Genomic DNA, 27,853 nt, shown 5'->3' with positions numbered 1-27,853 from the left:
TAATCGCCTTTATTTTAGCGAGTGCTGTACACAGTCAACCTCAATCGCCCGCCACCAGGTGCTCCCCGTGCCCACTGTACAGATCTGCCTTGTGCCCGCTGTGCTCCAGTGCTTGCCTCTGCGGGGCGAGGCCCAAATAAGTTACCCGGTGTCCCTTGTGCTGTGCCCCCAGACACCAGCGCTGGAGAGGGCTGTGATCAGACCCTGAGTCTTGCTCCTCCCGGTGCTGGGGCAAAAAACACGAAGTCCCCTTGTGCCGGGGATAGTGTCTGATTTGGAAACAAAGTCACAAGGTGATGCCCCCTGCTTGTGCGTCTCAGAAAAGATGGGCACTGCTGCCCAGGAAGCTGGTCTCATCCACTTTCCCGGGGCTGGGAGGTCTCAGCATGGCATGGCAGCCTCCGAGGGCAGAGGGGAGCACCTGCAGGGCAAGACCAGCCTATTAGGAATGGGCTAATGCACCAGCTGGGATATGGCCCCTGCAGGCCCCATGCTCTAATGCCCACTGTTCTGGGTTGGCAGCATTCAGCGGCTGCTCTCGCTTCATCCCCAGCTAATGTTACTGTCACAGACCACCTGCCACCGGGGAGTCATTTCCCCTTTCCCCGGCCCAGACCACGTCTGGTACAGGACAGAGCTATGCTGCTACAAGGGCCTCTTGCTTGGTACCATCAGCATGTGTTACAGGAACATGCCTGGCCCCTCTGCATGTGACGACTCCCTCGCAGCAGATGCCAGGCAGCCCCCACCAGGGAAGACAGACAACAAACCAGTCACTTGAAATGACTGGACCAAGGAGCTGCCCTGGTGTAGGAGGAGCCAGGATGTCCCAGGGCACCGGGATGGCTGTGTAATGCTGACAGCCTGGCCAAGCCACAAGCCACTCACAGGGCTCCAAAAGGCTCCTGGGCTGGGCCAATGCTTGCCCACCCCTCACATTCCTGCTACCACGCTGGGAGGTTACTGGGCAGCCTGAACGGGCAAAGCTCAGACAGCCACAATACCAGGCACCTTCCAGAGGATCCAGGCCCAAAAGGCCTGAAGGCCTACCTAGCAGTGTTACCCTTCATCTCTTTCCCACTTCGAAAGGGCTCTGCCTGGCTTGTGTTCCTGACAGGAGAGCTACATCCCTTCCTGCCTCAACAGCCCAGGGGAAGCCAGTGACTGCCCCAGGCAGCTCTGGCACGCCTTCTGTGGGCAGCCATGGGCACTGGTCAGCACGACAGCTACTACAGCCTGGCCACAGCCAGTGCCCCAGGAGCCCCACAGCGCAGCACAGGAGACCAGCACTCACTCCATCTTGGCCTCCAGGTGGTGGATGGTCTGCTTGTCCAGGTAGCGGCAGAACAAAGAGAGGAGGTTGCTGGGGAGGAAGAGAGGCTCCACCAGGGCGGTCTTGGGCACTTGGGACAGCTCCCTGGCAACCAGGAACACTGTGTCCGTCCTGGGGAGACAAACCCACCAGTGAGCGCCTGGCTGCTCCCCCCCGGTGCTAGTCAACACAGCATGCTGTGTGCTACCCAGAGACCCTTCCCCACAGGGAGCTGCCTGGGCCAAATCCCTCCCTGTGGCCCCTCACCACTTCTCGAAGTCCCCGCTGTGTGGCTCCAGTGGCATGTCGGAGGAGAGCAGCCTCTCGCCGTGACTCAGCAGGGCGTACAGGAGCGAGATCCCGAACTGCGGGGAAGCACAGGAGTGGCCATGGGTTAGAAACGGCAGCCACAGCCAGGCCAGGCCCAGCCCGAGGAGGGAGTGTGCCCTCCGCTGGGCCCAGCACCCACCCCAGAGTGCCTGGAGAGGGGTGCAGAATCTCATCCTCCAGGGCAGCGCTGAGCTCACTGGCTTCCCCTCCCAGAGGCCCTTCTGGACCCCGCTTCCTGCCCTACCCAGCCCCACACACCTGATTCTTAAAGGTCATGGTGAGCGGCAGCTCGGTGGAGCCGGCCAGCGGCCTGGTCAGCTCCTGCAGGACCTCAATGAGCTCGCTGAAGGTCATCCGGCCCACCATCTCGCTGAGGGGGCCATACAGGACAGGCAGGGACTAAACACCAGCATGGGGAGAGGGGAGACAGCAAGGTTAAAGCCAGCCCCCAGACCCAACACCATACAGGTGGGCTCAACCCCTACTCCCTACAGGGGACACTGGGGAGCGCTATCGAGTGCTCCCCGGGGCCAGGAGACCTGCCCCTCCCAACTGAAACAGGAAAGTGCATGTGGGCGGCTGCAGGTGTAAACAAAGTGCCCCCCTCCCAGCCCAGAAGCAGGGCCCACACACCACAGATCCTCCAGCCATAGGCCTGGGGCCAGGGCAGGATTGCACCCTACAGTCTATTCCCCGGACCAGTCGAACAAGGGACCCGCCAGCACCACAATCTGCAGACTAGGCCACAGCCTGGCCATGCCCAGCCAGGACTTTCCCTGCAGCCCTGGCTACATCCCCGCTTTCCCAGCTTCTCCCCATTGCCCTAGTTATAACCCTGTATCCCTCACCCATGCCAGGCACTTGGATCCCAGCCTTAGACACACTGCCCAGGCAGACCCTTCTGCCTCATGCCAACCCTCTCTCATTCCCCAGTTTCCTACAATGGTCGAGGCCTTCTCCTGAGCTCCCTCCAGTTCATCAGTACCTGGTGCCTGCAGAATGGCCCCTCTAGGATCTAGGGCCCAGTTTGGATTGCATGCGGAGGGCAAATTCCCTGCTCTGCCCCAGGGGAGTGATATGGGGGAGGGGGAGAAATGGTGCCCCAACCTGGGGCCAGCCTCTCCCTATCCACAGCAGGCCATTACCTCATCCAGCACGTCCTTCCTCATGAGGAAAGGCAGGTGGCGGGTGACAGTGACCAGGATCTTCTCCGCCTGCTCCCGTGCCAGGTGCGGCAGCAGCCGCGCGGTCAGTTTCTTCCCTTTCCGCACACATAGGACCTGCAGGAACTCGTCTTCCGCCTCCCTGTGGGAGATCCCTGAGCTGCCCAGACCCCACAGGACCCAGCACCCTCCCATCTACCCTTACTCCACTGGCAGCGGGAAGTGCTGCCAGGGAAGTGGGGACCTGGGGTTACAAGCAGAGGCCTGTGCCTCCAGCAGGGGAGTTTTAACAGGATCCTGCATGGCTTGGATGTGGGAAGGAAGTAGCCGCCAGGAGAAGGCAGCACAGGGCCCCAGTGTCTAGCAGGGGATCTGGCTCCCATCAGGTGGGTAGCTGGCTTAGCCCCAGAGTGTTTGATGTGGCACAGCTGGATGTGAAGCACTGAGTTTGCAAACAGGAATGTATCTGATTCCCAAACTCACCAGTGCCAGGTGACAGGGAACAGGGCGTTCCCATCTTGCCCAAGAGATCTGCTGTTCTAACAGCATCTCCTTGGCTGAGGGGCGTACTTCGCCATGGGGCTGGTACCTGCCACCCTCCCCAGATGGCCCCTCTGCCCCCTTCTCCAGGGCCAGCCGTGCAGAGACAGTGCACAAATGTGCACCAGCAAACTCACTCCTCACTGTCGCATGCCCTGATCTTCAGGGCCTGGTAGATGCGACCCACTTCATGGCTCTTCTTCTCATGGAAACGAGGGTGCTGCTCTTCAGGGAGCAGGCTCATCTTTCGCTGAGTCTCCTCCACTTCCAGCAGCTGCAGGAACATCTGGGGAAGCAGGAGAGAAGCTAGTAGGTGGGCAGGGGGGAAGGAATAATGAGATCCCATATGAGCCCCAGTAGATATGAAGGGGGAGGAATAATGAGATCCCATATGAGCCTCTCTGGATAGACAGTAGCCCTACACTCTATATTCCTCCCCCAGCACTTGGCCTGTGACAAGGAGCCTCGCTGTGAGACACAAGCAGCTAGGACATCTCAAGAGATCCCAGCCACAGCTCCTACGTACAACAGAGACTGCCCATCGGAGTTGGGGAGGGACCTGCGACCCTCAGGTAAGTCTCACCCCACCCTCACTGCAGGGATCCAGGACCTCCATCAGCCAGGGGTGCTCACTCAGCCACTTGGGTCTCCTGGACTAGCTCTAATACATAGCTTCTTATGGACTTGTGAACTCTGCAGGGGACTCAGAGAAGCCAGAGATCCACGGTCCACAGCTTCTAACATACTGACTATCTGACCTTCTTCAGAATAGCCCCGTGCCCTAGGCTCAAGGAGGCAGATGAATATGGCAGAGCAGGCATGTCTGCACCAAAGCCACACGCAAGCTGGGATCTTCCACAGAACATCCCCCGGCTTTGCCCTGAGATGCTGTCGGACTCGTCTCTCAAAACCCTCCCCACAAGCATCTCTGCCCTGAGATGCTGGACATGCCAAGTTCCAGGCCACACAGGGCTTGCAGAAGTTGGAGGGAGTCGATATCCAGCTTCTAATGAACCCGCCTTCCATCACTGCCATTCCCCTGCCCTTGTTCCCCCCAGCACATCAGCTGAGGGGAAACGTCTTGCCCTGAAGCCATGGCGGTGCCCAAGGCGCCCTCTCACCTTCTCGATTCTGTGCAGCGCCCGAAGTCGCTGGTTCCCCGCAGCCTTCAGATCCAGAGGGGAGAAGGGAAGACAACCAGTTACAGCCACTGCAAGACACAGCGGTCTCCAGGCCACAGTTCTCTGCTCAAGCTACTACCAGGCTTGATCAGATGTCATGGCAGCAGGACACTGAGCAACCCACATGGGGAGCACTTCAAAGGGCCCCTGTCAAGCTGCGTGAAGCCCAGGTGCTGACCCCACCTGACCCAGCTACTTGCCCCATCCCCAGTGCCGGGCTAATCTCACCAGTGACAGAGCCAGAGCCATGGGTGTTGGAGACTCACTAGCTAGAGCAGCTACAGAAGGGGGCAGGGGTCCCAATCTCCTCCAGGAAGCTTTAAGGCAGCTGAGAAAGCTCCCACTGAGTGGCTGCAGAGAGGGCCAGGGCAGGCTCGGGGAGCATGGCCGCCCCATACATACCTCCTCCTGCAGGGCGTGGTGCACAGCGTCGATGGCCCTGCGGGGGCTGTAACATGTGGACACAGCAACCTGGCCCAGCGAGCCTGCAATCCGCACCACTGAAAGAGAGGCAGACATGCTGAGAACCCACCCAAGGCCCCTTCTGCCTGCCTCAGGCAGTGCCCTTCCCCTCATCCTTACCAGAATCATAGATCTCCATCTTCTGGATGTACGGTGTGACCAGCTTAGGGGGCTCCTGCTTGTTGCGCCCTCCAAGTAGCTCCTCCTCGGCCTGCTTCCGCTCCAGCCTGTGGTAATAGGCCTGTGAAGGACAGGACGGCAAAACAGTTGTGAGAGAAGGCAGCAGGCCAGGCACAGGCCTGCTATGGGGCTGAGCGCGCTGCAGTAGCCGTGGCCACTGGCACCAGGGGACTAAGGGTCTATGCCCCTCCCCCCACAACTTTTTAACAAAAGAAACATGAGACCTGAATTCATGTCCCCTGCAGAATAACAGATTCTGCTGGGGTGGTGATGCAATTACACCTTTTGCCCACTAGGGGCTTCTGTGGCACCAGAAGAGGGCAGCTGGCTCACCACTGCAGCAGCCAGCCCCGGAGAGGGAGGGGGCACTTCGGTTTTACCCCCCGCCCCCTTCTCAAAGGTTATGATGCCCTTGCAAAAAGAAAAGGAGGACTTGTGGCACCTCAGAGCCGAAAATTTATTTGAGCATAAGCTTTTGTGAACTACAGCTCACTTCATCCGATGCATTGCAGTGGCCCAAAGCGGGGGAAGGGCTCCACCCAGTCCAACATCAGCCCTGGGGCTCCTCTGCTGGGGTGGGGAGCAGTTTAATTGGTCCATCTGCCACAAGTGGGTTTCTGCACCAGGAGGGGCCAATCTGACCAGTCTAATTCTCCTGCCTCCACTCTCAGTCCAGGGCTCCTGGCTGCCCCTCTGCATCCTCCTCACCAGGCCCCATGCTCCGGGAATGGCCAGCATCAGGACAGGGCACAAGCACCCTCCTCCACTCCAACAGCTGGGGCAGAGCTGTGCAATGGTGGATCCTGTGGGGCAGAACTGACCTGGCTGGGGAGCAGCCTGGGGATAGTGGGGTCTGCCCAGCTGAAGCTGTGGGGGAAACCCAAGCCCCACCCAGCCAGGGAGGTCTCTGCCCACTCTAGGGAGAGGAGGCATTGGATGGGCCCTGCCACCCCCACTCCACCACTCACCTGGTAATAGTAGTCATCCAGGTGAGGATTCTCACTCTGCAACTGCATCATCTGCACCTTGATCACCCAATCCTTCTCCTTGCGTGTCATGAGCCCAGAATAGGGATCTGTCTTCAGGGACCATGCCTTCCTGGGGGAGATGCTGCAGGGCAGGAGTCACCCCCCAGCATTACTCCCTGGGGACTCCGCCTGGGGAACACCTGCGGCAACCAGCTACTCCCATTGGGCAACCCCCCATCAATTAATGGGCTCATATCTGGCTTCTGCCTGGAGATGTGGGTGGTAGCAGGGGGACTACGCAGGCCCTGGGAAGGCCTAGCAAGAGAGGAACCAATATGTGGGGAGCCTAAGGGCCTCTGGGATGGGTGGGAGGGCACTGAGCACAAGGAGGTGAAAGGTCCTCTGGTTGAGATGATTCTGCTGGCTGCTCCCCCTCCAGCCCCTGTGCTGCTCACCTGGCACAGGCCAACCCCCTCTTGACCTCCCCCCAGGTGGGTCAGCTCCTTCATCCCGGAGCAGTGCCGGGGGGGGTAGGGGTGAGAAATCATGGGCAGAGCCCCCGCTCATATAGAGCTGGCCCTCTCTCCAGCTGCTTCTCACACCTGAGTCCCCCTGCCCACGCAGCACCCTCAGCAGATCTGCCTGGGCCTCAGCCCAACCTGGGGAAGGCCAGGCCACACCCCTCCAGTGGAAGTATTTCCAGCAATGTACATGGAGGGAGGAGCACGGGGAGACTGGGGCTGAGGAACCGATATGTGGGGAGCACCAGGGCCCCAGGGACTGAGAGTTACCCCAGCACCAGGGCAGGTCCCCAGCTGGGTGGAGGTCTGGAAGGCAGGGGGATCCAGAGCAGGCACTGCCAGATACCCCCCGACTGGTGCCACATTAGGGGCAAGGTGCCCCTTTACAGGCAGCAGGTGCACAGAGCCTGGGACAGATCACAGGGCCCCAGCTGCTCAGGCCACTGCTATGCTCTATGCCAACTGCAGACCATGGAGCACAGTGAGCCAACCTGGGGCTCCGTAATCCCCTATACACAAACCCCGGCCCAGATCACAGTGAGCCAGCCTGGGGCTCCATAAACCCCTACACATGACCAGGATCACAGCAGGGCACAGGCACAAACATTCAGAGGGAGACATCTCAAGCTTCCTCGCCCTGGGCATGGCACTCACAGCCTAGTGCCATCTCCTGGGGGGCTCAGCTGCCCCCCAGGTCCCTAGCTGAAAAAGCTCCAGGGGAAGCCCTGGAAAGGCACCGCAACCTCAAGAGAGCAGGGAGTAGCCTGGAGTGAAACATCTGGACCCCGTCAGCAAGTTGCACCCACACAGCTAAGAGCACCAGGGTGCCAGGCTCAGGTCTGTGCCAATCTCACCACGTGCCAGCTGTGCCTCCCAAACTCCTTACAGGAGCCCCCAGTCTCTCTTTCCTCCTTGCCCGCCCCCCCAGCTCACCTCTGCGCCTGCCCTCGCTGCTGCCGCTGATTCAGGATCCGCTGATGCTGAGGGTGCAGCTGGGTCATGTGACTGGGCACACTGCAATGAAAGGCAGGTGGCGGGGATGAGACCAGCAGCAGGAAGGGCTGATAGAGGATATGGTAATGAAGATGCCTGGGGGCAAAGGGGCGGGGAGCTGACACCAGGCCAGACTCAGGGCTGGCCACTGCCTTCCAGAGTTGGGGGCTCTGCATATGGAGCTGCAAGGGACCCTGCAAGATGGTGCCTTGTCTCTTCCCCCGACTGCCCTGTGGGTGACCTGGGCCCATTCCTGGAGGATCCAGGGGAATGTCCCAGCCAGCCTGCTGGCTAATTAAGGAGCAGCAGCACCAGTTCTATTCCTACCCCGCAGAATCCTTAGCCATAAGGTGCAAGGGCTGCAACATGGAACCTCAAATCTCTTTGGGGTTCACAGGCCACCATGCCTCCTTAGCCACGCTCTGGTAGGGGCCCTGGCGCCCAGCTCCAATTTCAGAGCATGCACCAGCTATATAATCCAACCTCAGTCACCAGACTTGGGCCCAAGCCCGGTTTGTGGAGTTCGCAGGGAAAGCCGCCCTCCCTGCCCCCACAATCAGTGTGGAGATCAGAAAGGCTGGAGCCCTGGGTCACAGGGATCCTGCCCCCTTCCATGGTACCTGAACTTCAGCTGGCAGCCGGCTGGCGGACTGAAGAAGAGAGGGGGCTCCAGAGAGGGAGACATGGGGCCAAAGTGCATAGCCAGGGGCTGCATTGGGGTGCTGATGTTGCGTGACATGGGCCTAAAGGGGGTCGGAGACACATACCCCGAGCTCTGAAAGAGGAGAGAAGGGTTAGGTTTCCAGAACCAGAGCATCCCCTTCCCCTAACTAAGAGACCCAGGAGCCCTTGAAGGCCCAGGATGGATGTGGGGCTCTTTCATTCATCTGGCACTAGGGAGAAGTGGAATGCCCCATGGCCAGAGATGCTGGCTCCTCCCTGCCCCCCCGCATGCTGTAGTGGAGCTGCCTCGTCCTCTTCACCCTGCTGCATGCTGATGAGAGCGGCACGGGCTGCATGGCAGCACGGAGCTCCTTCACCCCTCTCCCCCACAACTGCCAGGCATGGCCAGGAAGTGCCCAGTGCTGCATGGGAGGAGTTTTGTTGCAGGTCCATCTCCAGTCAGGAAGGATGGCATGTGGACAGCACCCCCTACTGACTGACTGACAGAGACATTGCCCTAGTTGCCCATCAGGTCTGAAAATTCCTGCTCCCAGCTGTTCCTCGAGGCCCCGGTGGGATCCTGTCCTCAGTCCCATTACACAGACCATAGCTGGGACTTCAGCATCATGCTGCCAAGCCAGCAGAGATGGTCAGGGGAGGAGTCGGGTGACCTATTAGTGGGCTCCAGGGATCCAGTCTGATCCCCTTCCACCCATACTCCAGGGGTAATTGTGCCCAATGTGGGGCCCAGTTCCAGGCCCTGAATGGCTCCTAAAGACATACTCTTCTTGCCCTGTGTCCTGCTGCTGGTTCAGCCTGTCCCTGCTTGCCCTGTCCATGCTGTTCTCTAATCTCCCTGTTGGTCTGCAGGGCCCGTCATCTCTCTAGGCTGAACGTACCCAGGGCTCTCACTTCTCACGCCTTTGCTTACCCCTGCAGCTCAGCTGTCAACCTCACCCCAGTCTGGCTTTTCCAAAGCATGATGGCTGGAACTGAAGGTGGGGCTTTGGCTGAGGCCTAGAGCGACCTCTCCACACGATACACCCCAGGCCACCCTCTAGCTCCTCCACTATGTATTGTGCTTGGTGCTGCCCACCTCATCCAACAGGGAGCAGCAGGACTGAGTGAGGCACAGGGGACAAGGGCTATGGCTCCAGAGAAACACCCTCAAGAGTGAGAATGTGTCAGGGGGTGGGGGCAGGATCCCAGAGGAGGAGACACTGAGGATGGCTACGCTGTTTAGAAAGAAGAGACGAGACGTCTGTAAGAGAACAGCTCTGCAGAGGACTATTTCCTTTCCCCATGAGACAACAGAAAAGGGCACTTGGAATTAAAAGGCAGAGCATTTGAGATGGATGAAGGAAGTGATTCTTTATGTAACCACCTGTGGAACTGCCTGCTGGAGGAGAATAGCTTATGAAGTTACTAAGAAGGACCAGACAGCTGCACCTGCAGTGACACTGACCAGGATGAAGTCACAAGGGCTGATCCTGCCATTTCAGGGCAGAAAGATTCCTTGGGCTAGGGCTTGCTCAGAAGAAACACCCTCCCTCCCCCCAGCATAGAGCTGTGCTAGCAACCAGGTCAATAGGCCTTGACACCTTCCCCAAACTCTCTGGCGCTGCCGCAGTGGGAGATGGGCTGATCAGCTCCAGCAGCTCCTGACGCATGTACAGGTGCAGATTGGAATGGCCAAAGCTTCCTGAGAGGTCCTGGGCTGGGAGGGAGGAAGCAGCTTGGGGTGCTACCTGATTGGGGGTGAAGAGAGGCGAGGCTCTGCGTGGCGGCGTGTACGGTCGAGAGGAGGCCATGGAGCGGGGCATCATGGGAGACTGCTGCAGGACAGGAGACAGGAATGTTACTGGAAGCAGGAGTCCGGTGGCACCTTAAAGACTAACAGATTTATTTGGGTATACCCAAATAAATCTGTTAGTCTTTAAGGTGCCACCGGACTCCTCGTTGTTTTTGTGGATACAGACTAACATGGCTACCCCTCTGATACTGGAAGCAGGGCTGTGGCAGGCTAACAGACTGGGCCAGCATCAGGCCCTGCCCTGCAGCTTGCCCTGCTGCATTCAGCATCAATGGTGTAAATAGCACATGCGAGACAGACACTGTTGGAGCAGCACTGCTGTGAGGATGGACCAGAGCACTGGCTGGCTCAGCATGGGGCAGAGCGACCCAGAAGTGTCACAGGGCGGAGAGAACCAACAGAGGAATAGCAGGGACACAGGAGCAGGGGAATGAAGGGCAGAAGGCAGAGGCAGAAGGTGGGAGGTCACTTTACCTGCCGCATAAAGCGCTGAGGGAAGGATTTCGGGGACATCATTCTGAAGTCTGGGCGCTTGAGTCCAGGGGAGCCCAGGTATCCCCTCTGCGCTGGGGAAACAAGGAAGTCCAGGTTCATATGCGACATGGGGGGGCCCCTGTCCAATGCCTGGAGAATGGCTTTGTCCTACAGGAGAGACAAAGAGAGAGCCTTTCCGCTGTACCCCAGGGTATACCGGGCCACTGCTGGAGGGAGAGTGACAACCCTGGCAGCCCCAAGGACTGATTTCAGCTAGCACTGCCTGCACCCAAACCAGGTGAGATGGGCCCTTGAGCCCCCCACAATCCCAGGGATCTGGGAGCGCTCACTAAAGGGATCAGCAGTGAGACAGGGCCGACATTCCCAGGGTCACCCCTAGGCCAGGCCCATGTGAGCCTGGGTGGGCGCATGGCTGGACAATCCCTGCTTCAGAAAGCAGTTGCATATACCTGCCTGTAGGCCAGAAAGCCAGCCAGCCAGCCCTGGGGTTTGGAGTCACAATGGAGCGGGACTACGGGCGAGCTCTGTGTATGGGCACGGGCAGCTCCAGCTGTGTAGCTGCTAGAGGGATTGTGGAGCTGATACGCTCCCCAGAGGGCTGGCTGGATTTCCTGTGCCCACAAGGAGCTCTGCAGCTGGGGATATGCCCACCCCACAGAGCTTCCAAATTCCACCACAGCATCAGCTTGGCTCTAGCAGGGCACAGGAGCTCTGCAGGGCCAGTCCCTTCTCCCACAAGACTTTGCACCAACCCCACCTCAGGGGGATGGGCCAGAGGAGCCTCTTCCATGCCTCCAAACTCCTTCGGGGCCACCAAAGCCCATTCTCCATCTGCCGCCAGGACTGGAACACTTCCATGTTCCTACAGCACCTTCAGCCTCAAAGAGCCCTCTGCCCACAGGCCATGCCAGCTCCCACCCACCCTTGGGACAGTCCCCCACCATATCCATCAGTCCCATGTACCAGCCCCTGCCTGAAACTCAGCAAGCCCTTTGGTTTGGGCTCTGGACCCACAGATGTTCGGGAGGTTGGGGAGGAGGAGGAGACCTCCATCCTAGGCAGCCTGATGGCTCCAGAGCATTGGATGGTACCATGCTCACAGTGCCCAGTGATGCCCTCTTCTGGATACAGGGAGAAGGCAAAGGGCGGTGCTCACCTCCAGCATGTGGCGCGACAGGATGCTGCTTGGGGACGAGGTCCATGCACATGAATCTCCAGCCATCTGAAAGGGACTGGGAGTTAGACTTGAGGGAAAGATCCACTGAGCAAAGGTGGAGGGAGCAGGAAGAAAAGAACAGCTCTAGTCCCAGCATCTACCAGCAGGAGGCGCAGCAGAGAACAGCTTAGAACAGGGATGTCAAACTCAAATCACCAGGAGGGCCACATTACTGACACCTTTACATATAAAGATACAAAAGCCCCCCTCCACCCCCACTCCACCTCTTCCCACCCCTTCCCCGCCCCCATTCCAACCCCTTCCCCAAAGTCCCCACCCCAACTCTGCCCCCTCCCTGCCCCTATTCCAACCCCTTCCCCAAATCACGGCTCCTGCCCTGCATCTTCTCCGACTGGTCCCCTGAGCGCACATAGGGTGACCAGACATCCCAATAAAATTGGGACTGTCACGATATTGAGCAGTTCATCCAGCGTCCCGACCAAAGTATGGTCGGGACGCCATTTGTCCTGATATTTTGTCTTGGGTACATCTTTTTTTTCCCCCCCCTTAAGCAGCAGTGACAGGCGGGGGGAGCGCTTTTTCAATTGTTACACTCACCCAGCACGTCCGGGTCTTCGACAGCACTTCGGCGGTGGGTACTTCTTTCTTCACTGGCAAGATTTGTTTCTCACCATCGAACATGGCGGGTGAGCGTAACAATTGAAAAGGCGCACCCCCTGCGGCAGTCCCGATATTTTGTATTTAGCATCTGGTCACCCTAAGCACACAGCTCCCCGTTCCTCCCCCACTCCCTCCTGGAAAGCGCTAAGCGCCAAACAGCTGTTTGGCAGCGGGAAGCGCCTGGAGGTAGGCAGAGGAGCGGGGACACGGCACACTGGCGGGGGAGGGGGCGGCAGGTGAGGGGAGCTTGGCAGCAGCAGAAAATAACTCGGGGTGGGGAAGGGCGGTGAGCTTGGCAGGCTGCAGCAAATAACTCCACAGGCCACATGTGGCCCGTGGGCCGGGTGTTTGAGACCCCTGGCTTATAAGCACTGTGGGTGAACCTACAGCTACTCCAGGCCTCGCCTCTTCCAGCAGGAGGTGCTGTAGGAGCTACAACTATCAGAGGAGCTCCCAGCCACTCACCCCAGTCTCTTCCAGCAGTGGGTGCTGCAGGTACAGGGACATCAACTGAAGCTACCCATTGCTCCAGTCCCAGCCCCCTCCCTAGAGGAGATGCTGTGAGGTGCAGGAGCACTGGTTGTGGGGGAGCCCCCAGCTCCTCCCATCCCCCCCCGCCAGCAGCACTCCAGGGAAGGGGACAGGCATGAACCAGGTCAGGCAGGGGGAGGTGACCTCACTCTTACCAAGTCATCGCCCTCGAACTCTCCCCAGGTGGAGCCGATCCTGCTGTCGAGAACTGCTGAGTCCAGGCTCTGCAGGGGACAGAAAAATTGCACTCGTTCCCTGGGATCTGGAGAATTCAGCTTCCCTGCCTCCCTCTGGACCTGGGGGAGAGGAAAGGGGACTTGCCCCCAGGGAGAGTGGGGAATCACTCACTGCCAGCATGGGGGGATCTGTCCTCAGTCCCAGAATGGCTGACCCTGGGATTAGTGAGAGGAAGGGGCAATGCACATGGCCATATCCCAGCAGACCCCCTCACCACCTCAGTTGGTATCTTCCCAGTTCGCAGGGGCTGCTGAAGTTAATGGGGAGACTCCTGCTGCGTATGGGAGGGAGGGACCCCCTGCCCAGAGAGCTGGGAGGAAACAGCACCACTCCCCAGACACTCATGGAGAAAGGACAAAACCCACATGCCCTTCTGGAGCCCCCCTGCCTGTCTCACCTCCAGCGTGGGCTTGCTGTGCACAGCTCTCATCACTGCTGGGTCTCCCAAATCATTCTGCTCCTCATTGTCCTCATCATGCTGCTGCTGCTCCTCTTCTTCCTCCTCCTCCTCCTCTTCCTCCTCATGTTCATCTATCCCTATCTCCTCCTCCATGTCAGCAAAGTCATCATGCCGAGCCCCAGGCTCTGCCTCACCTTCTTCCCCTGCCTCTTCCATCTCCTCCAGCATGGGCTGCTCCTCTTCTGCCCCCAGGCCAGGCTGCTCAGTGGCCTTGTACTCATCCTCATCCTCCACCGCTACCGCTGCCACCACCGCAGCCTCATTTTTGCCCACAAGACTCAGCTCGGGGCCTTTATCTGGAGGAGCCGGGGCTTTTGCCACTTCCTCTTCCATGGAGTCTCGATCTTTGGAGGAAAGAAAGGAGGGTTCCAGTCAGGGGCAGGGAGCTGGGGGATTGCACAGCAGCTCCACTGCCTGTGATGCTGCCCAGTCTGAACTGGGGGAGATGCTGCCCGGACCAACAGGGGGGAGCTAGATGCTGGGAAATTGACCTTTGAGCCTCTTGCTCCAGAGAGCAACTCCCCAGGTGTGGGATCTCTCCCATAAGTGATACTCCCAAGCCCCAGCCGTCAACACCTCCCAACAAGCCCAAGTCACACTCCAGCTGCCCAACCTTCGTGTTCCCCACTGCCCACTCTTTCCAAATTCTGCTCATCCTCTCCTGCTGCCTCCAAGCCCTACCTAACCCAAATGTCATTTCATTGTACAGGTCAATCTCCTCATCTTCCTCCGCCATTTCTTCCAGCAAAGGAGCATCTTCTGCCAGAAGGTAGTCTTCTAGGATCTAGGAGACAGAGCGAGATGGGGAGTAGGGCATTCCTTCCCCTTCTGGGAGCCAGCTAGTAAGGAAAGACAAACATCCTGACCTGCCCCAAGCCAGAGAGGGGGATGAGCACCCACCTCCTCCCCCAGCCAAAGAAGGGGTACTGAACTAATGCCACGGTATAGACAAAGATCTCCCTCTAGCCAAGCCCCAGATGGGGCATGTCCTGCTGGCTAACAGCAGGTATTTAGAGATCTCTGACAGCCCCTACTGCTAACCCCAGACCCCGGCACCTCCAAGGCACTAGCTGGAAGGGTGATGGCAACTTAGTCTACCAGTTTTTAATCTACCAGTTTTTAATCTCTCAGCTGCTCCACTGAAATCAATGGGATGTTTAGCCTGCTTCAGCAGCACTTAACTGAGAAGCTCCGAGCCTACAACTTATTTCAGCGACTCAGAGAATCCATGTGGACTTTAAGAGATTTCTGTGTGGGCACAGGATCCACCCACATGGTACAAGTTGGAGGACCAGGGTCTCAGCCGGTAAAGCACCTGTTGCACACAGCATGTCACTGAGTGGAAAAGCAATGCCAGAGCTGTTAGAAACAAGGCTATGTCTGTCCTTTTGCTGAACTGGCCATTGGTACATGCAGTTCCTCAGTTTGTACACACAACTGCTGTACTTGCACAAATTAGGAGCCCAGTGCTGCATCTGCACTACGTGAAAAGCTAGCTCTCAAAGTATCACTGGTAGGTTTAAGAGTTATTGCCCCACTGATATTAATGGGGGGAGTTCATGCTCCTCAAAGCTAACACTGTCTACCGACTCGGGGACAATTGTGCATTGGTCTTGCTCAAGTCCCATTTAGAAGGCTTGCTTGGCAACCATGAGGGCAAGAAGTTTTTCTTAAAATGAAAGTGGAGATTCTGCAGAACTTATATTGGTCAAGGGGCCGAGATGAATCCAACAAGGGGGTCAGACGCAGCCCCACTGATATTGGGCACAGAGCAGGTGGTGTGCAAATCTGATGCAGTGAACCAGGGAGCCAATAGAGGGAGTGATGTAGTTTGAGCAACAGCAGAACAAAGGATCTTCAGCAGCAGCATTTTTGCTAGACTCCAGGAAGCGGAAGAGGGAAGGCCAGAGAGGATGTTACTGTGATAAAGGCAAGAAGTGACCACTACAAAAAGAAGGGGTTTAGCTGTGAGGACAGCAGGGAAAGGGGGACATTAGACAGGAGACAGGCTCTAGCAAGAGGCTGGATATAGGGGAGAAGAGCCAAGAGGCTGCCCAAATCACAGGCCTGGGGGATGGGGAGAGGTGTGAAGCTGCCTGATAGGGGAACAGTAAGAAGCTCTGTCCTGATGAGGAGGAAGTAGCGGTGGGACATCCTAGAGGAGTGCCCAAGAGGCAACTAGAAAGAGGAGTTTGGACGAAGGAGGAGAGGGTGTGGATTTGAGAACCAGCCTCACAGAAGCAGTAGCTGAATCTGTAGGACATGAAAAGGAGCTGAGAGGACTCTGGCTCAGCACCATGAAGAAGCCCTTTGGCTTCATACCATTAGGCTCTAAACAGGGACAAGCAGCCTTAGTCTGGGAAAGGCTGAGAAGCAAAACCAAGGACCAGGCTATGAGCTAGGAAAAGCAAACTCCAGACTAGACATCAGGACAGACATCCCACGAGGGGACCAAGATACTGACCTGACCAGTCAGAGCAGGGCTGGAGCCACTGAGGGCCAAGTCACACCTGTCATCTGGGGCTACACAGCCATAGCCCAAGAAGCCCCATCCAGTGGCTGGGCATGGATGAGCACTTGACTCAGCACCGCATCAGGGGACCTGCCTAGGGCCAAGGGGAGCAGCTCTGCCCCAGCTGGGAGTTCCCCACCCACGAGCCTCGCTGCTCTCCTGCCTGGGGCACTTGCCAGGGCCAGCAGTTGCCCCGAGCCTGGTGGCTGGTAACAGCCCCCTTCCCTGCACAGCCAGGCGCCTGCGGGCCGAGGGGCAGAGCCAAGGGGCAGAGCAGCTGCAGCAGGCCAAGGGGTGACTGCCAGGCGGGCCAGGGGGCTACAGGTGGGGCTGGGGCGGGGCAGGGCAGCTGTCCAGGAGGGGATGTCCTGTCCTCGCACTACACAGAGGGAGCCCTCCCCTGCCCCAGACGCCCCCAAAGCAGGAGACTCTGGGCTCCTAGGGTGGGGGAAGAACCGGGGCGGCAGTAGAGAACACTTACAGCCAGCTCATTACTCTCTGCCATTGCACCGTCCCCACCCACCGCGATTTCCCTCTATGGGGCCGGGCTCCGGCCGCCTGGCGGCTTTTGAAGGGCAGAGGCAAGGGGAGCGAGGCTGCGCCACTGCGCATGCGCGGAGCGCTCTCAGCCTCACAAGATGGCGGCGTGCAGTCGAGTAGGCAGGAAGGTACACCTGTGTAAGTGTGAGGTCTGCGCTGCCTCACCTGTAGCCCCTCTCGGCGGTGTCACCGGCCAGGGGCTCCCATTCCCCCCCCGCGCCGGCTCTGTGTAGTGGTGCAGTCCGGGTTCCCCGAGGGGGGCGGGCACTCCAGCCTGTGCATTAGGCTCTGCCCTGGCTCCTCGCAGGTGGGCGGTGCACGTGCAGCCCCAGAGCTCCCGCGGACCCCTTCCCCGGCTTGGCTGCATGGAGAGCCAGGGTGGGGTCTGATGCAGTGCTGGCCCCAGCGGTACTTCTTCCGGGGGCTCCAGAGTTGCACTGGCCACAGTGCGTGGCTGGGCCCTGGGCCCCTGTAGTGGGGCACTTTGTCTGTTGACCCCAGGCTTTGGAAACGCCAGGTTCTAGGGGGTCTCTATCAGTGGGACTCTGGGTGCCCGCAGCACTGGGGTATGAGCAGCAGTCAGGGTTGGATCAGTGCCTAATTTGTGCCAGGGCTGAGCCCCAGCACCTCTGGGCTTGGCAGTTCATAGCCACAGCACCTCTGGGCTTGCTGCATCAGTTATGAATGTAAACAAATTGCTTGAGCGCTGCCACTGCTTTCATTACAAATTAAGCACTGGATTGGGGGCTTCTGCTGTCATGAGAGTGGCAGCGGCTGCACCCATGATCGCCTCCAGTTCAGCTGCAGTGAGGAAACTCACCCTCAGGGTGGGGTGCTTTCCAGCAGTCACTCTCCTGCCTTGCACACACAGCAGCTGGCAGGCTCAGGGCTGGCCACGTGATCCCAGGAACATGTTTCTGTTGGTGCTGGCTCAGATCCTTAAGCAACTGACTTCCATTGTCACTCAGCTAGTTACAATTCAGAACCCAACATCTCAGCACACACACACTGAGTTGGGGGGTCTCTTCTGTTGGTTCTAATCTGCTCACATGTAAAACCAAGGTTTAACTGGTGAAGCAGGATTCAACCAACCATATTGGTCCCTTGTGCCTCCCCCATCTAACTGCCTGTATTCACCTCTTGTCTTATATGTAGACTGTAGCTCTTTGGGGGCAGGGACTGTCTATTTGTTCTGTGTTTGTACCACACCTAGCACAATGGGGTCCTGGCCTGTGACTCAGACTCCTAGGCATTACCACAAAACAAAAAATTAAAAGTTCTCACCCAGATAACCATAGCCAATTTTGTAGAAAGAGATGATATTCCTAGAAATACCATTGGTAGAATAAAATACGCACACTGTGGATCTAAATCACAACATGAAAATACATTTTGTCATTTAATACCCCTGAGGCTGAGTAGTATTTGGCATCTTTGTCTGCCCCAAGCTATACTGATTATTAAACTTCTGCAGGAGATGGGACCAGTGGAGAATGACTCATGTAGAACTGGAGGAGGAAAGATGCAGCAGAACTCCTCCAATAGTACTGCAGCTTTTGTTATCTAAGCTTGAATCTGGCTTGTATTCACTGCTTCAGGTTTCAGCTCTTTATCTGCAGAGGGCAGTGTTAAGGAAGGACTCACCAGCTGGGCAGAGTTTAAACCAGTGACCAGTGTTTAAAAATAAGTCACCAGTTACCAAGTGTAATCACCATAGCATCTGAGATATTTTAATATATCAGAGATAACAGACTTGTCGGTAATGGTATGTCTACACTGCAATGTAAGATCAGACTCAGATTCAAACTCTACCCCCGTACCCTTCTGTCTATACACAAATCTCTTGGGCTCAGACTTGGACCAAGGGTCCTAGGACCCCACAGGGGTGGAGGATCCCAGCCCAAGACCAGCTAGGACCAGGGTTCAAGCCCTATCGTTGTGCAGCATGGACACAGCAATGCCGGAATCAAGCCCTGGGAGTCTGCCAATCCTATCCCACAGTCCTAAGGGCCAGTGTTCTTTGTCCCTTCTATCCCACCAGTCACCAAATGACTCCTACACAACAGAGGCAACCCCCTTTGTTCACCAACAGATCAGTGCTTAACTCTCCCATTTTATTCTGACTTCTGAGCTGCAGACACAGTGAACCTTCTTCTGCATTTGCAATGGCCACTGACCAGAAGTCCTTTGCTAAGCGCGCTGCTTTCTGGCCACAGAAGCACAGCCAGATTTTGGTAAATCTCTTGTGTCAGGTGAGCAAAACATTCAATTTTAGTAAGAGTACCAGGAAACTCAAGTAGACTAAGGAGGGGACTGTTATCCAACATGTGGTCAGCTGTTTAATCAGCAACACTGGTGCTTTATGGATAATACAGACTCTTGGGGTGTGTTTAAATATGTTTAAACATGTTTAAAATGTCATGTCATGTTTGGTAAATACAAGAAATTCCTTTGAAGCGTATTGACTCATTTGCAGACAGAATCCTTTCAGGGATTCCATATCTGGCAAATGCAGCTATGGTTCAAGCAACCATCACTTGATGCTGACAATTATTGTCTGGAATCCAGTCTTCCATTTTTTATTATTATTTAAGAAAAGGTGGTGAGACAGCTGAGTCTCTGGTGCATCTGATCTCCCTGAACTTTGTCAGTCGGGGATCTGATCTAGGAATGCAATGGAGACTGCAGAGGTTGGACTTGTGGATGGTCTCCCACTAGTGATGGAGGAAGAGGATGTTTGAGGGGTGCAATTTTGGGGCTTTATTTTCTGATTGGTAGTTTTTGGTTTGGGGTGTGAGAAGAAGCTGCTGTTCTTACAGTTTAATATATGGCAGAGCCGTTTCTTGTTTTGTATAGCAATCAGAATAAATACAAACATTAACAAGTAAATCAGATTGGTACCCATCAGTTTAGGATGATAAAGATTTTGTTGCAGACAAATCAGGGTGCATGGTCTGCCTTAGTCTCAACATTTCATGTGGTATCACTGGTGATTATGTTTATGAGATAGGTTGGAATGCATTACCCCGATCCTGCAATGAACTTTGCACAGGTAGACCTCTGCAACTACACAGAACCCCATTGGTGCAGAGCAGGGGTGCCGGAACAGGGGGGGCCAGGGGGCTATTCCCTCCCACTTTTTACTAGCTGTAAGGGAGAGTGATGGGGGGAGAGGGTGGAATGGTGCAAGGGTAAGGCTTAAGGGGGAAGAGGCAGCGTGAGGGCAGGAACTGGGGGCAGCGTGGGTGGGGTGGGGCCATGGTTCAAGTGCCGGTGCCGCCCCCCCCCACTCTTAGGGAAAGAAAGTCCCTGCCTGCAGCTTTCTGTACAGGCCACTGTTCCTGAAGATGCGTGCATCATGCACCTTTCCAGACCAGCCTGCATTGATGTCCATGAAATGCCCCTGGTAATCCACAAGCACCTACAACCCCATGGAGAAGTATCTCTTCCTATTGATGTATTCTGAGGTAAGGTGGTCTGGCGCTAAAATTGGAATGTGTGTGCCATCAGTTGCCTTGCCACAGTTAGGGAAACCCATCTCTGCAAAGCCATCCACTATTTTATGCACATTTCCTAGAGTCACGGTCCTCCGCAGCAGGATGCGATTTATTGCCCTGCACACTTGGAGTAATACAGCCCCAAGAGTGAATCATAGAATCATAGAATATCAGGGTTGGAAGGGACCTCAGGAGGTCATCTAGTCCAACCCCCTGCTCAAAGCAGGACAAATCCCTCATAGTTGCCCCAGATCCCTAAATGGCCCCCTCAAGGATTGAACTCACAACCCTGGGTTTAGCAGGCCAATGCTCAAACCATTTCCCCTCTCCAAATTGATTTGCAATGTCCTGTAGCAGTCTCGATTCTCCAGCTTCCACACAATGATTGCAGCCCGCTTCTCTACCGAAAGGGCAGCTCTCATTCTGATGTCCTTGCGCCGCAGGTCGGGGGCCAGCTCAGCACATAGCTCCAGGAAGGTTGCTTTATTCATCCTAAAGTTCTGTACCCACTGGTCTTCATCCCAAACCTGCATGACAACGCGATTCCACCAATCAGTGCTTGTTTCCCTAGCCCAAAAGTGACGGTCTACTGTATGCAGCTGCTCTGTGACTGCCAAAACACTGATAAGTTGCTGCTGTCCATATCACACTCAGGTGCCTGCGATTCATCCTCTGTCAGTAACTTTGCGAGTAACTCTGTTGCCATGCGTGATGTCCTCATGAGAGTTAACAGCGCATAGGAGAGAAATGTGGGATCCATCCTCTCTCACTGCAGATGCTGGTGCGCACTACAAAGACTTACAGTTGGAAAAACGGCGCGACGGGAAAGCCAGAACGTCGTGAAAGGAAGCCAGAAACCATTGGAGGGCTGGGACACAAAGTGGTGCATGACGGGGTATTTTGCACGTCCCAGGACGTGCCGCATTCCATTTCCGCCTTCCCACAACACCTAGCGACAGATGGTGTTGCCAAGCACTGTGGGATACATACTATGCTGTCGACAATGGTGCCCCGAATGTGGACACGATCTGTTGAAAGAAGGAGCAAATGTAGACTCACTTTGGCGACTTTACTTTTGTCAGTTTTTTTCATGTCAACATTAATTTCATTGACAAAACTTGCCAGTGTAGACAAGCCCTCACTTTAAGTGTGATGCAATAGGCAGATTTAGTTTCTGAGAGCTTTACGATATGACAGAGAGCAGCACCTCTCCTCCCCCGCTGCTGAGAAGGGGGGGCAGTGGGTGATTCTCAATGGCAGATTATCCCTGGACCCATTAAGCACCTCTTTCCCCCTCCCTTATTCACATCACCCTTGGCTTATAGGTTCCCAACCCTGGTGCTGAGAGGAGAGAGAACATCACACTTCTTCCCACTCCCTTGCCCCAGCTTTGCTGCCTTCTCAGCCACTTGCACACACTTCCTCCCTCTTTTGGCTCCTGGAAAAGGGGCAAGAAAGAGGACAATTTCCCACTCTTTTCTCCTTTGTCCCCAGCTGCATGTATTTTTTATGGGTTTTCCCCATGACCCTTATACCTCTGCAACTCTTCTTGGGTTTTCAGCATTCCTCAGGGCTTGTCTACACTCCAAGCGCTAAAGCGGCACAATTGTGCCCCTGCCATGCTTCAGTGCAGACACTATGCCGACGGGAGGGGCTCTCTCATTGGTGTAGGTAATCCACCTCCCTGAGAGGCAGTAGCTGGGTCAACAGAAGAATTCTTCCATCAACCTAGTGCTATCTACATGGGGACTTAGGTCAGCTTAACTACGTTGCTCCGGGGTGTGCATTTTTAACTCTCCTAGCCACATAACTGGGTCAACCTAATTTTCTAGTGTAGACCAGCCCTTAGTGGCAGAGTAAAACTGACAACTATAGCATCAGTTTCACAGCTGGTACCTTTGAGATACTGAGCAGTAATTGTGAAACTCACTAGAGTCTTGTAAATTTCATGGAGCTGCTAGAAGGCTGTGTGCTGTAGCAGAGAGAGAGACCCAGTCTACTGCTGGGGTGGAGGAATAGGAGAGGCGAGAGAAGCAGGAGATGTTCCATGACTACACCCCAACATCAGCAAGATCGGGATCCTGATTTTCCACTTCCTTGCACCTTGCATAGTAATTCACACCTGTCCAAAGTAGATGTAAAATACTACCAATCAGCAGGAAACATTTACACCTGTTTCCATGATCTCACAAGCTAGGCAGCTGGAAAGAATCAGGCACAGGGGCGTGGCTCTGTTACTGATCACAGCCTTCTAGGGAGTGTTACAGCTGCTGCCTATATAAATCTGAGCAGAGAGTGAAACTAAGCAGAGTCCTGACAATTTCAGGCTGTTGGTGCTAGTCCTGTTGGGATCCAGAAAGCGGGTGGATAGGCGGTCAGGCAGAAACCCACCCACTACTAAAGGATCTCCCCCAGACTAAGGGGAGGATCTACAGGTCTGGGATTCCAAATAATTGCAGGGGACAATTAATGAGATAATAGGAATGGGAGTGAGGTCACAGGGCTAAATGAAGGGAACCGGATGGGGACACCGAGCAGAGAACCCCAAACAGCGCCCACTGCTCCTCGAAGGTGTCAAGGGAGCCAGCAGATGCTGTTGGTGTTAGTTCCAGGCAGAGTAATTTTCCTACTCATCCTAGCAAACAGGTGAATGCACTTTCAAGCCTTGTGAGTGTATAGACTGTAGAACTGGAAATGGTCCCAGTGAATTTATTTCTGCAGATTTTCAAGTCTGTGAAATTAAAAGTAAGGTGAATGTTTCTATTTCTGGATCTTTGCTCCCACTGATCAGCTGGCTGGCAGAGTGGGGTAGTTCTTGTGTCATCACTGCCATAGCAACACACAAGTGTCCGCATCCTCTCCACTTGCCTTCAGCTACATCTGACCCACTGTGTGAATCAGTGGTACAGCTAGGAGTGGAAATTTGGGTAGTTCTCAGTGTATGGGGGATGGATAGTGACTGACTCATGCTAGGAGTGTGAACATTGTGGCTTGGGCTAGCCCCCCAAGTCCAGCCCCCTGGGTCTTAGGTAGGGAAGAAGCAGAGGAAACTAAACTGGCTGAAGCAGGTGTTTGCGTACACTTACAGCCTTCGGGGAGGAAACACAGGGTGTGAGATGCAGCCTGGGCCCCTTGTGGCAGAGGAACTGTGCCAACATCCACATGGGGATGCAGGGTCTGTGCTGGGAGGTTTGCATTTGGTGTGAGGGTGGCTCTCTGTGGCAGTGACCCCGCTCCTATTTTTGTGGGGAAGGACTCTCTAGGTATGCAGGGCAGGCAGGTACCACTCTGGGGGGAGTGTTGTGGGGTTGCTAGCAGTGTCTATCCTGGCCTGGTGCAGAGAAGAGGGACAGGGAGGTATTGGAGAGTGTGCCTGCCCACTTCCTGGATCCCAACAGGACTGTCCCAGGAGGCTGGGCCCAGCTCCCTACTCCATCCCATTGGTTCTTGCCACTCACCGATTCAGAGGAGCCCACCACAGCAATGCTGCAGACTAATCTGGCAGCACTGCCTTGCTCAGATTTGGGTGGGCCTAAGTGCTAATTGGATGGGCCATGGCTACACCCCTGGTGTGAATATATATTCACATGATTATAATGTTTCTGTATAAAAGTGACTGCTATAGCTTAACAGACCATGTTTACAAGAACTAAAAGGTCCATTAGATACAGATGTAATTATCGTAGATGATCATAATTCAGAAGAAGAATGGGAGGCATTTCATTGAATTTCAAATAAACAAGATTCCTTTTGCTTTCTAAAAATCACCTTTGCAGGAGGTTACAGTTCAGTTTCTTTTTACAGGAAACCCTTTCAGTCAGGGTTGTTTACTATGAGATCATCACTGGGAATCCCCATCTGAACAGCATTAAGCCTGTGGAACAAACGGGCAGGGCAGGGCTGGGCCCTTATTGCAGCCAGAGAAGACTATGTATGTGAATAATTCTGTTGAAGTCATTAGGACTGTTTACGTGCATGAAGTTCAACATGTGAATAAAGCCTGCAAGATCAGGGCCAAAGGCAGCAAATCCCAGCTGAAGACTGGCTGGCTGAGGGGATTGGTAACAGATATGGAGATTGGCACTTAAATCCTAAATGGAATGAGCTTGTTCCTGCTACTGTTAAGATCCATGAGAAGGCTCCCATTGATACCAATGGGGCAGGAGCAGCCCTTATGACCTCATTACAGAACAACCGTATCTCCTAGTGAAATATCATTACCTCTGGGCTGGAATGCTGCAGCTCTGTAACAACGCACAACAATGCAACACAAAGTAAGGAACAATCTTGAACTGATGCAATGAAAGTGACAGTGCATAACACACAGAATCACCCCCTAATAGCAACCACTTAATTCATATCTTGTTTTTCCCTATTGATATAACTCTGGCTAAGGTTTTTTGGGGTTTTTCACAGGCATATCCCATCAGCCTGTACGATGTTCTGTGACAAGCTGGGGTGGGAGTCACAAAGATATTTAGGTGCCTGTGAATCCAGCAATTGCTTCTTATTGATGCTACCCACTGCAAAGTTTGCTTGCTTATAGGAACTTTTTCCTACTATGTCTGTCTGCATCTGGTCCTTTAAGCTTGGCAGAGCCAAGCAGCTGTAGCTACTGTGCAGCTGGTTTCTGCTTGCTGCATTTCTCTTCCAGTTCGTGAGTTCCTGCTATGTTTTTCTTTTTTTATTGCTGAGGAGAATGACATGTTCTCAATCCCACTGAAATTATATGGGGCAGAATGTAAATGGCCTTGAATTTAATTGAGATGCTCTGGCTGACCCACTAACCTTTGTGATAAGTAATAGGGGGATCCTTAATAGTCCAAGTGAGCAGGATGTTGGTTTTATGTCTTTACTTGAAGTGGTATCTCCCATAGAACAGTTCCCCTAACACCAGATTAGGGCATTGGTTCACTGCTGAACAGCCCTTTTAGGGAACCAAAATAGCTTCTTGCCAACATTGTTCTGGTGCTGCCCATCAAACTCAAACCGTTAAGAAAGGGGTCTAGGCAGGGTAAACAAGGCACAACTGTGTCCTGTGGAACTCCTTGCCAGAGGATGTTGTGAAGGCCAAGATTATAACAGGGTTTGAAAAAGAACTAGATAAATTCATGGAGGACAGGTCCATCAATGGCTATTAGTCAGGAATAGGGAGGACAGGGATGGTATCCCTAGCCTCTGTTCACCCGAAACTGGGAATGGGCGACAGGAGCAGGTGATGGATCATTTGATAATTACGTGTTCTGTTCATTTCCTCTGGGCACCTGGCAATGGCCGCTGTCAGACGACAGGATACTGGGCTAGATGGACCTTTGGTCTGACTCAGTATGGCCGTTTTTATGTACTCTAATTGTGGGTGAAAAGGAGGCAGCTATGTTTTCACCAGGACCCAATTGGGAGTATGTGGCGCTTGTTATAGTTTTGCCAACCCAAAATGGTCAAAAATCATGAGTCAGTCAGCTGAAAACTAGACTGGCCTAAAAATCATAAGACTTTTAAAAAATAATAACAGTAGGTTGTGTGTGTTTGGTTTTTTTTATTTGGCTTCTGGTTTCTGAGCCTTTACGTTGCCTTGTGCAACATTTTCAAACTTACCTCCACAACCATGAGGGCTAGAAACTTGCTTTAAAAAATTAAAAAGTTGAGATTTTTGTATATTCAATGACTGGCACTTGAAACATCACTCCAAATATGATAAGACTTTCAATCAGTTCATAAGAGTTGGTAAAAGGGGTCTCTTTAGTGAAAGGAGGAGAAGTATAGAGAAGTAAGATGAAGGGCTGGCTTACCCTGAGAAATGCTGCCTTGTATTGAGTTGGCTGTAATGTTGATTGTTGCCAGGAAAAGGGAGGCTCTGTAATCTGAGACTCTTGCTGTTTGGGAACAAGCTATGCTGCTCTGGTAAAGGCAGATGGACCATGACCTCAAAAGGAACAGAATTTTTCTGCTAGAAACTAAAAATGGATGAGTAGGGAATTTTTATTATTCTGCCATGAACCTTACATCCCCCTTCACCAATTAGGAAAAAGAAGTGACTAAGCAGGGAAACCAGGAAATAACGGTCACTCCCTGAAACGGTCGATCTTGGCTAGTCTTGGAGGGACCAAAAATGTATTAAGGTAAAAGCAAATCCCAATAAATTTAAATAAAAAACAAGAACAAAAACAGGGGCCCAATTCTGCCCTTATTTGTAACCATGTGACCTTATGCCCTTGACGAGGGGCTTGCTTGGGTATAACTGAGGGCTGACTCTGGTTCTTTGTTACTCTATTTTCTAAGAATGCCTCTTTCTCTCTTTTTGTTTTGTTTGTTTTTCAGTTCTGTGCACAGGTAACATTCTGTGCTGCAGGGAATGACAAACCTCACACCACACACACACTCAAGCGACCAGTAAACCACACAGGAAGAAGCTAGCAGCTATCTCAGTGTCATGTGACACTTATTTAATTTTCATAAAAACCCCCATGTTAATAGGAACAATAATGATGAATCTTATTTTATATTTCCAGATACAAAGTAAGTTAAACTCGAGTTAAGTCTGTGGGCCTATCAGTAATATAACAGTAAAAATACTGTAGGGATGTTGGATGTGACACACTGACAATATCCTGGACAAATCTTCTGGAATTAAGATAAACTTTACTGAATGAAGTTAAAGCTTACGAATTAGATTTAAAACCTTTGGGGTCTATTGTATTAAAAATGCCGTTCTGGTGTGTTGTTGTGGCATTGTATGTACCTTCTCTAGTAGGAGGGAATATTGTCATTCCTATTACCAGCCCTTTGAAGACACTCCTAGAAAGGTGCACAGACACTAGTTCACACTGGATTCTTCAGGGACTACCAGACAAAGAATCAGAGGGGTAACCGTGTTAATCTGTATCCACAAAAACAACAAGGAGTCGGTGGCATCTTAAAGGCTAACAGATTTATTGGGGCATAGGTTTTCGTGGGTGATAACTCCACTTCTTCAGATGAAAGCTTATGCCCCAATAAATCTGTTAGCCTTTAAGGTGCCCCTGGACTCCTCATTGTTTCAGACAAAGAAAGGATTTTTGGATAAAAAACCTGGTTTTAAATTGGCTCAGGGCCTTCTTCCTGATCCAGAAAATGGACAGGCCCTTGGCTCACGGATGCTCTGGGGAAGAGCTGTGTGCTAGCTCTGTTGAACTTGTGACCACCAAAGGCACCACCGCTCCTTTATGGGGTTTTAAAGGAGGGCTCCAGCCAGAGCTTCAATCTCCCCATGTGTAAAAGCAGCTAAGGAGACTGACCACCTGTGCACAGCGCTGTGAGCACTATGATTAAGCAGAGCTAGGTAAGGTGGTGGGGGTGCAGGCTGAGGACATGGGGAGGAAAAGTTGTTTTTGCAGAAATCCCAGTTGCAGGTGCTGGAGAAGGGGGTAGTGGCAGGTGAGGGGACAGAGGTGTTGAGACTCTTTATCTTGAGCAAAAAGAAAAGGAGTACTTGTGGCACCTTAGTATTTTCCTCAAGTATTTTCCTCTGCATGCAGCCAATGAAGTGAGCTGTAGCTCATGAAAGCTTATGCTCAAATAAATTGGTTAGTCTCTAAGGTGCCACAAGTACTCCTTCTCTTTTTGCGAATACAGACAAACA

The 27,853-nt window shown here is 53.9% G+C and overlaps 1 protein-coding gene and 1 long non-coding RNA gene across 8 annotated transcripts; one reads left to right on the top strand and one right to left on the bottom strand.

The window, feature by feature from the left end:
- Window positions 1-16,896, bottom strand: PATL2 (PAT1 homolog 2). 6 transcript variants are annotated; one of them, XM_037911376.2, is made up of 19 exons: window positions 16,680-16,896; window positions 14,368-14,470; window positions 13,624-14,030; window positions 13,145-13,213; window positions 11,778-11,843; window positions 10,601-10,768; window positions 10,062-10,148; window positions 8,271-8,425; window positions 7,591-7,671; window positions 6,137-6,278; window positions 5,109-5,229; window positions 4,929-5,026; window positions 4,467-4,511; window positions 3,483-3,631; window positions 2,788-2,947; window positions 1,901-2,041; window positions 1,580-1,677; window positions 1,295-1,444; window positions 1-421 (listed from the first exon to the last, which is right to left on the bottom strand). In XM_037911376.2, exons 1-19 carry the CDS (start codon window positions 16,701-16,703, stop codon window positions 382-384), a joined length of 2,304 nt encoding a protein of 767 aa, XP_037767304.1. In that variant the 5' UTR covers window positions 16,704-16,896; the 3' UTR covers window positions 1-381. The 6 variants fall into 6 exon arrangements, with proteins under 6 accessions (XP_037767304.1, XP_043380520.1, XP_043380518.1 ...); XM_043524585.1 differs by having other exon boundaries at window positions 10,601-10,687; window positions 16,680-16,894; XM_043524583.1 differs by having other exon boundaries at window positions 10,062-10,145; window positions 16,680-16,820.
- On the top strand, window positions 16,574-27,851 carry LOC114018657. 2 transcript variants are annotated; one of them, XR_006284612.1, is made up of 4 exons: window positions 16,756-20,205; window positions 20,679-23,498; window positions 24,040-24,892; window positions 26,258-27,851. It is a non-coding gene; the product is annotated as an uncharacterized LOC114018657 (long non-coding RNA). The 2 variants fall into 2 exon arrangements; XR_005227159.2 differs by lacking the exons at window positions 24,040-24,892; window positions 26,258-27,851 and having other exon boundaries at window positions 16,574-20,205; window positions 20,679-22,994.
- Window positions 27,852-27,853: the final 2 nt, after the last annotated feature.

This window comes from Chelonia mydas, chromosome 10 (genome assembly GCF_015237465.2).
Source record: "Chelonia mydas isolate rCheMyd1 chromosome 10, rCheMyd1.pri.v2, whole genome shotgun sequence".
In the NCBI taxonomy this organism is placed as follows: Eukaryota; Metazoa; Chordata; order Testudines; family Cheloniidae; genus Chelonia; species Chelonia mydas.
The sequence above is the reverse complement of the archived record's forward strand: the minus strand, read 5'-3'. Positions and strand labels throughout refer to the sequence as shown.